The sequence below is a fragment of the Ctenopharyngodon idella genome, chromosome 1 (assembly GCF_019924925.1).
Source record: "Ctenopharyngodon idella isolate HZGC_01 chromosome 1, HZGC01, whole genome shotgun sequence".
Taxonomy (NCBI): domain Eukaryota; kingdom Metazoa; phylum Chordata; class Actinopteri; order Cypriniformes; family Xenocyprididae; genus Ctenopharyngodon; species Ctenopharyngodon idella.
In genome coordinates, this window is record NC_067220.1 from 1,909,412 (window position 1) to 1,918,812 (window position 9,401).

At 37.9% G+C, this 9,401-nt stretch overlaps 1 protein-coding gene across 3 annotated transcripts in view; it reads left to right on the forward strand.

The window, feature by feature from the left end:
• LOC127503480 (NACHT, LRR and PYD domains-containing protein 3-like) overlaps positions 1–9,147 on the forward strand; it is a 106,515-nt gene extending 97,368 nt beyond the window's left edge. For all 3 annotated transcript variants that reach the window (XM_051878034.1, XM_051877951.1, XM_051877885.1), the window contains exons 2-8: positions 583–787; positions 1,347–1,469; positions 2,295–4,181; positions 4,261–4,434; positions 4,521–4,694; positions 6,993–7,039; positions 7,116–9,147. In XM_051878034.1, the coding sequence (XP_051733994.1) occupies positions 639–787; positions 1,347–1,469; positions 2,295–4,181; positions 4,261–4,434; positions 4,521–4,694; positions 6,993–7,039; positions 7,116–7,645 (3,084 nt within the window). In that variant the 5' untranslated portion in view covers positions 583–638 and the 3' untranslated portion in view covers positions 7,646–9,147. The remainder of the gene's footprint in view (positions 1–582; positions 788–1,346; positions 1,470–2,294; positions 4,182–4,260; positions 4,435–4,520; positions 4,695–6,992; positions 7,040–7,115) is intronic.
• Positions 9,148–9,401: the final 254 nt, after the last annotated feature.

Sequence of the window (9,401 nt, forward strand, 5' to 3'; positions counted from 1 at the left end):
ATCAGCTGATATGTATCCAACCCATTTATGAGCAAACCCCACGCAGGATAACACAGGACTCTTCGACTGTACCTCAGGTTCTCCTATCTGAATGTGCTCAACCAGCTCACACATAGTATCGTTCATATGAGTCCTTGCATGTTTATCTGTGGTCGTCCCAAGGCTCAAACTAAGCTAAAGAGATCCATTGCTTGTGGATGCCGCAAAGGAAGCCTCATTGCTAAGCCCTCCGAAGTCCACCACAGCCCTTCGACTTAAACGTCTACTTGTTAATGTGCATGTAAAGGCTGACTCCCCCTTCTGATGTTGATATCTGCATACCAGTGATAATAAACCAGTTCAAATTGATACTTCACTCTGTGGTGTTCTGACCGACACACCTAGTTCACTGCAATCCAGACTAGCCCTAACAGCTTTAAATAGCCTTCGCTACAGTAACAATATATAAGGTAGTTAGATTGGGGAAGGTAGTTAGATTGCAGTGTCATCCAGATTAAGACTGTACTAACGTTGTAGGTTTATACTTTGCTGTATATTGTATAATTGTACTACAGAATTTAACTCTGTGTTTCCACATAAAAGGTCTGAAATCAGTTTCTCCATGCTCTTTTGGCAAATGAGACTAGGGGAACACTGAAATGAGTCTCCCAAATGAGAGAGAAGTTGAGGCCACTGCCTCTGAAATGAGTTCTCCATCTCCTGGATCAAGCTGTGTATCTATGAAGAGTGATCAATCTATGATTAAAGATCCCCCTGAATTCAGTGCAACAGGGATCTCTGAACTCAGGTAAGACACTGGCCATTTTATCACTAACATGCTCTTATTCAAAGTGATTTACAGTGCATTCCAGAAGTCTTCAGTGGGTGAGTGGTGTTACCATCACAGAGAAGCACAAAATCACTTTCCTGAACTTTCACTATCACTGTTCCTCACTGGTGGAATGTTCTTCCCAGCTTTCACAAACGGATGAGTTGCTTGCAGTTTTCAAGAAGCGTCTAAAGCATTCTCTGTGAGCACTTGACTAAATCCTGTTAAACAACAATCTCTCTCTTTCTAGTAATGTATAATTTAAAAACAAAAAATGTTTTTTTTTTTCTTTCACATTTTTCTTACCTTCATCTCTTTTCTAGCATGTCAGTTTTTGGAACTTTTTTGTATTGCAACAATTCTCATGTTACTGTCTCCACTAATTGAACTGCTTGTCATATTTCTTATTTGTAAATGGCTTTGGATGAAAAACATCTGCTAAATTTATAAATAAGTGTAAATGTATGGTGCATTCAAGTTATATAGTATAGCTAGTTCTCTAAAATTCTGTTTGTGTGTGTGTGTGTGTGTGTGTTAGTATGAGCAGGAGGGAGAGACAGAGATCAGAGTCTCCAGAGCCCAGCAGTGTGTCTCTAAAGAGTTACAGATCCATGAAGCTACCTCTTTCATTCAGTGATGGACCAGAAACCTCTAAACCTCAGTTAGTATAAACAGTTATTTGCTAATGTACTGTAGTGCATCTCAGATAATGAGTTATCTCATCTTTTATATGAAAATGCTTCCCTGCCATTGACGAGATTTTACAGCTTTCTATGTTTTCACTGCAATATGCTATGGGGCGCTATCACACATTTTCTGAATGAAAACAGTATCTCCAGATCAAAACACAGACAAATAAGAAGCAGAAACGAGCGATCTCATATGTAAGCAGATGCATTTGAAAAATAATGCAATCATCAACAATAAACAGCATATAAATCAAAACAACCTAAAGTTACCAAGTGATGGGGGTGTTGATAGACTTGATCCACTCCTTCTATGTTTTGATCATCATTCCGAATCGAATCCAAACTTAGTCTTTGACAAAAACACGATTTTTTTTAGCTTATTTCTTAAAATGTTTTTTTTTTTTTTTTTTTTTATGAAACTTAGACATTCAAGTGTTGATAAAAAAAATGCATGAAGCTAGATCTTCTTTTTTTTTTTGATATATTGCATGTTCAGATATTCATAAAACAAAATATTCTGGGGGCCATGAAATTTTTGTGAAAATAACCAAAAACTTAAAACTTAAAAAAAAAAAAAACTGGCAGGGAAAGAGTTCAAATGATTTAAGAATGTCAATGTAATAACACTTAATGTAATCCAAAAATGGATTATGCAACATATTCACTGCACAGGGGTGCAACCCGAAAAGGGTCACCAAGTAACTGGGTCATATCCAGTAGCTGATATATTCCTGATATTTCTGATGGTCATTATAATCACTGCCATTGTCATTTTTACTAGTTTTTTATTTTTTCAGCAGGAAAGATGTACATGAACTGATCAGATCTATGCCGTCATCTACATCACACGATCAGTCTTACATCAGCCAGGACAAAACCGAAGCAGTCCTGCCAATACACACACTAGAGACTGAAGACCTGCAGAGAGTCAAATACCAGCACAAAACCAGAATGAAGAAAAAATATGAGAGATTATTTGAGGGAACCAAACTACAAGAGAATGAAACCCTCCTGAACAGGATCTACACACAGCTCTACATCATAGAGGGAGAGAGAGAAGGAGTGAATGAAGAACATGAGGTTTTACAGATGGAGAAAACAGCCAGAACACAACACTCACAAGACACTCCAATCTACTGTAATGACATCTTTAAAGCCTCACCTGAACCAGGATGTGAGGAGAAAGACCAAATCAAGACTGTTCTTACTAAAGGCATCGCTGGAATGGGTAAAACAGTCTATGTGCAGAAATTCATTCTGGACTGGGCTGAGGGAAAAGCTAATCAGGATGTAGATTTCATGTTTGTGCTTCCATTTCGAGAGCTGAACTTGATCCAAGATCATCAGTATAGTCTTCACAGACTTCTGCTGGACTTTCATCCTGAACTTCAAGATCTGGACTCAAGGATTTATGAGGAGAGTAAAGTTATATTCATCTTTGATGGTCTGGATGAAAGCAGGATCACACTGATGTTTTCAGACGCTCAGAAAGTTTCTGATGTGACTGAGACTTCATCAGTGGGTGTGTTGATGTCAAACCTCATGAAAGGAGAGCTGCTTCCCTCTGCTCTCATCTGGATCACCTCCAGACCAGCAGCAGCCAATCAGATCCCCTCCAAATATATCAACCATCTGACAGAAATTCAGGGATTCAATGAGCCTCAGAAGGAGGAATATTTCAGGAAGAGAATCAGTGACAAGCATCAAGCCAGCAGAATCATCTCACACATCAGAAGAGCAAGAAGCCTCCACATCATGTGCCACATACCCATCTTCTGCTGGATCTCATCCACTGTGCTTCAGAAGCTCCTGAAAGAAGATCTGAGTGCAGAAATCCCTCAAACTATGACTGAAATGTACATCCACTTCCTGCTAATTCAAATCAACATGAGAAATCAGAAGTATGAAGAGAAAGATCCAGAGAAACTCCTGCAGTCCAACAGAGAAGTGATTGTGAAACTTGCTGAAGTGGCTTTCAAACAGCTGATGAAGGGCAATGTAATGTTCTATGAGGAGGACCTGAGAGAGAGCGGCATAGACGCCACTGACGCCTCAGTGTATTCTGGGATTTGCACTGAGATCTTTAAAGAGGAATCTGTGATTCATCAGAGGAAAGTCTACAGCTTCATTCATCTGAGCATTCAGGAGTTTCTAGCTGCTCTCTATGTGTTTTACTATTATGTAATGACACATATTGACACATTGCATTTCTTTGATGTAGTGCATAATCTGCATAGGGAAACAGTCAATAAAGCTCTTCAGAGTGAGAATGGACAACTGGATCTGTTCCTGCGGTTCCTGCTGGGCGTCTCACTGGAGTCCAATCAGAGACTCTTACAGGATTTACTGACACACACACAGAACAGCTCAGAGAGCATTGGGAGAACCACACAGTACATTGAAGAGAAGATCAAGGATAGTGATCTCTCCACTGAAAGATCCATCAATCTGTTCCTCTGTCTGCTGGAAGTGAAAGATCAGACTCTGTCCAGAGAGATTCAGAAGTTTGTGAAATCAGACAAACACTCAGAGAAGAAACTCTCTCCTGCTCACTGCTCAACAATTGCCTACATGCTTCAGATGTTAGAGGGGGTGCTGGATGAGCTAGACCTCAAGAAATACAACACATCAGATGAGGGTAGAAGAAGACTGATACCAGCTGTGATCAACTGCAGAAAAGCTTTGTGAGTGTTTTTTTTTTTTTTTTTTTTACTTTAATATTTAATATAATATATTATAAAATTGTGTTCTGCTTGCTTTTAGTCTTGCTGGCTGTAATCTCAGTGGTCAGTCCTGTAAAACTGTGTCATCAGCTCTACAATCTTTAAACTCTGTCCTGGAAGAGCTTGATCTGAGTAACAGTGACCTGCTGGATTCAGGAGTGAAGCTGATTTCTGATGGACTGAAGAGTCCAAACTGTCAGCTGGAGATACTGAGGTGTGAAAAAAAAAGGGATATTGTATAGTCAGCTGGTCATAATGTTGATGTGTGTCTCTAGATGGTCTGACTGTGCTTGTTTGTAGGTTGTCAGGCTGTATGGTGACAGAGGAAGGCTGTGGTTATCTGTCTTCAGCTCTGAGTTCAAACCCCTCACACCTGAGAGAGGTGGATCTGAGCTACAATCACCCAGGACAATCAGGAGTCCAGCTGCTCAACGTCAAACTGAAGGATCCAAACTGCTCACTGCAGATACTCAAGTATGTGGGGTAGTTATGTCTCATATTTCTCAAATACATATTAAATGTGAGTAATCTAGCACATTGATATATTCACGGCCAAATTATTAAAAGTCACGGAACTTCAATATTGAATTGGTTTAATTCATTAAATTTCATTAAATTATAGTACTGCATTATCTATTTTACGCAACAGTGAAACTGTTTTATTGGACATTAGTAATGTCCATTAAGGCTCCAATACATTTCAAGCGAATCAAAGAACAAATCTTCTCCAGTTTATTTCTTCTGTTCAGTCCGTCAAGGTAGGATGTACACAAGTAGAAACTTGACTTCACTGGAGAGCCGCTCCGAATTGAAGTTGTAATTCTAATTGAAAGAAACCCTGACACTTTTTTCATGTTTAATACTGTAAAGCTGCTTGCTTTTAAATAATCTTTTGTGTAAAGTGCTATATAAATATACATGATGTGACTTCACTGGAGTGCTGAATTGCAGAACTCATGCAAACATATCCATAACGCTATGATGAGATGCTTTCTTAACTGCTGTTTTTTCACTGCTGTCATTTTTGGCATCCTTCTGAACAGAAACGCTTATTTTAAATCACCAATAACCAGTAAGTAATTTTATTTTATTGTTCTGTTTAAGATTTTAATTTGGCAGTCAACCAATCATGAATTCAAATAGTACAGCCTATGCAAATGTGATGTTGACGCATTCGTCCAACATGAGTGATTGTTGTCATTGTCAAGTAATCCTATGTAAGTCACAAGGCAATGCGCTGATTTAGCTGTTGGATCTCAGGAGTTTATCTGAGGATATGTCACCATGTCAGGTTATATCCAGTGTGGTGTGTTTTGAAACCAGCGAAAATTGCAGGTTAGTGTAGAACCATTACTATTCAGGAATGTTTTTTTAAATGATTAAACACTTTTTTTGTCAAAGTTAGTATCATGGCTTCATGTATGATCAGACACTTGCATGTGTCGTTATCTTATTAACATTTCACCAAAATCAAGCTCAAATGGAGTTACGAGTTGTTCCACCAGCAAATGTCTGAGATTTGTGTTTTGTCAGTCATTAATGGCCACATCTGAGGCAAGTGTATCGCATTAAGTTTTTATCAATTTATAGGTTACAAAGGTTATTGTAGCTATATGTTTTTACTGTTGTTTAATATATTTTGCCAAAAACTTGTGTTATAAAAGACGAAGTGTTATGCACAGGCTGTACTGGCAATAACTAGACGCCAAATACTAGACTAAGACACTCTTCTCCGCACCTCAAATATATAAAACATTAGCCTTTACACACATTGTGTTAAAGAAATAAAGAAATAGAATAAAGAAAATAAATGCTGTACTTATTCAAAGGACCAATTTTTTCTTTACCCTTGCACTGCAGACAAGCAGAAGCATTCTCCAAAGCATTTCATTCACGACTGAGGCAGGTGGAGGTGTTGTATGAGGTTTTGCCGACAGTTTGACGATCCACTGGAGTTAGGAGGTTTAGTAACATGCCCTTAGCATAGAGTTCAATTCAAGCTCTGGCATAAAGTATAGGCAAAAAAAATAAAAAATAACTAGTATTTTTTCTAATCAAACTGTTTTGGAACAATAATGTTAAAGAAGGAAGGCATGAACGGAAACTTTAAAATACTGATTCTGCTCAGAGTGAATCGATTGAATTTTTTTAGTTTTTAAGCCCTGTTCCTAAGTGAAGAATATATTAAGGCCTTTAAAGGTTTAGTATGTAATTTTTTACTTTACTAAAGCATAAAACTACCATAATATTTGTCCAGAAATTTTAGAAACATGCTAAGTTCAAATACTTGTTTCTAAAAACAATGCCATTTATTCTATTTTTAAATGTGCGTTCCGGGGCTGAATGTCTGTTTTTGTTTTGGACTGTGTGATCCCAATTGACTGCCGATTTACCCAATAGTATTTCAACACACCGGGTTGCCAGTTGGTGGAAAACACAGCGTATTGCAGCCATGGAAGCCAGTAAACAAACTGGGTCAGAGATTGCAGATTCTACCTGACCGAAAAAGCCTCTGCAATAAAAAAACATGGCAAATGTATACATTAGCTGATCAACTTACAATGTAAGGCTTGTCGTTTTTCATTGTCATTTGCTCTCATTCCTGTTGAGCTCCTCAATCTGGCAAACCATGTGAGAGTCGAGTCTGAGGAGGGGGTGGGGGAAACAACTCTCTCCAATATTTTGACTATGGACTGCAGTATCCATTTCAACCACTAGCAGCCAATATTACTTACTGCACCTTTAAACAGTATTTGTTTTTTCTCTCCTCAGTTTGGATCATGGAGGAAATTTCAGGATCACTCCAGGACTGCAAAAATGTAAGTCCTCACACAGTTATGCAAACTTCTGCATTCTTAATGCCATAGATGTTCTGATTTGTCTTTCTGTGTTCAGATGCATGTGATCTCACACTGGATCCAAACACAGCACACACTTGTCTCTCTCTGTCTAAGGGGAACAAAAAAACAACATGTGAGAAAGAGCATCAGCCATATCCTGATCATCCAGAGAGATTTGAGCACAATGAGCAGGTTCTATGTCGAGAGAGTCTGTCTGGACGTTGTTACTGGGAAGCTGAATGGACTGGATGGGGTCATGTAGCAGTGGCATATAAAGGAATCAACAGGAAAGGAAGGAGTGAATGTCGGTTTGGACTCAATGAAAAGTCCTGGAATCTTTACTGTTGTGATGATAATTACTCGGTCTGGCACAACAATACGAGAACGAACATTCCTGTCCCTTCATCTTGTTCTTACAGAGTAGGAGTGTATTTGGACTGGCCGGCCGGCACTCTGTCCTTCTACAGGGTCTCTGACACACACACACTCACACACTTACACACATTCAACACCACATTCACTGAACCCCTCTATGCTGGATTTAGAGTTTATCCTAATTCATCAGTGTCTCTGTGTCAGATTTAGCAATCCATCTGTGATAAACCAAAAAGACACATATGAAAAACACATTTAAAGTCACATTATGACATATAAATTAACAATTATCAAAAAAACAGTCAGAATAAGGAGATATACCCCTGGTTTCACAGACAAGGCTTAAGCTAGTCCTAGACTAAAATGTTTGAGCTGTTTTCACTGAAATAAACTTGCACTGACATATCTTAAAATATGTCAGTGCTATTGTTTTGTCTCAAGATTCACACCAGTAATGTTATTTTTCTAAGAGATGTTTATAAAAGCTACTTAAATGTCATAATTAAACTGAAGCCTAAACATGGCTTAGTCTAAACCCTGTCTGTGAAACCAGGCCCTAAAGTCAGAATTGTGACAAATGACTGAATTAAACAAATTCTGCATAAAGTGCACAGGGAGATTCCTCTTCAATGGGCTATGATGTCCAGCCTCCACAGTGCAAATAAGAGATGTGATTGGTCAGATTGTCTGTCACTTTGCTAATATGAATAAATTACTCGACCATTCAGAATATTTTGTGAAGATGTAAATAGTACTGTAAACTATAATCAGCAGTTTTGATTGGCTATCACAGACTTACACCCTCTGTCAGATTATGTTAAACCATTTGAGGTAATTGTTATATTTCCTTTATATTTTCTAAGAAATACATGAGAGGTGGGAGTGAACATAAACTAGGTGTTTGCTGTTTATTTATTTCAGAATAGCACTACTCCAGACTCTACAGTGTTTACAATAAGAATTATGTAACATAGGAGGATAAGAGGAAACACAGAAGGGTCAATTCGCATTTCGTGAAGTCACAACAGTAATCAAGCTGTTTTATTTATATGCTTGACATTTTTATATGAAGAGTTTATAATTAACATTTTATAACTTTTGGATCTTTTTGCTGTCCTGATTTGTCACTCTTTCTCTGAAGGTTCTGAAGGGTCTGAACACATGCCACAGGTATCAAGTATCTGTTGTTGTGTGAGTCAGTAGAGAGTTGAAGGTGATGGTCTGTAGAAACACTTCATTTGGTGTGATTTTATAAAAGCTACTGTAGATGTTGTCACTGTTTTAAAGGATCTGCAGACTCAGTTTCATCCTGTTGGGTTGTCAGGAATTATCCATTTTATGGTTTTGTTGTTATTTTTACCTCACTCTGTGTTTAAAACTTGTCTCTGTGAAGCTGAGCAATTCATATGGTTGGCTTTAATTTGGTGCAACCTTGACTGAGATTTTAGTTAGATTTTATAGCTATATGTTTATATTTCTTATTTCTTTTTTCCTTTGTTTTTAAAAACCTAAAATGTGTTTTTAGTCAAAATAAATTACAACAAATATGAATTAATTTGACTGAATCTGCTTAATTCCATTGTTTCAGCAGTGAAAGTAACTTTTAAGCATCAGATCAGGTGAAAATGTCACTTTACTGTAACAGCCGAACAGTGTAACACTGGGTTACTGTTTTGTTCAATAAATCATTTGCACATTTTGAATCACATTGACTGTCTGTCATGTTAAATCTGTAAAGTTTAGTCTGTCCCCGTTCTGTCTAGATTATCTAACTGCTGTTAGTGAAAGATTACTGACACACATGAAGGACACAAAATTTATACCTGAAGGTAAAACACACACACACACACACACACACACACACAGGTTTGTTTTGCTAGCTTAGTGGGGACATTCCATAGGTGTAATGCTTTTTAGACTGTACAATACATTCTCTCCCCCTACACTAAACCTACACATCACAGAA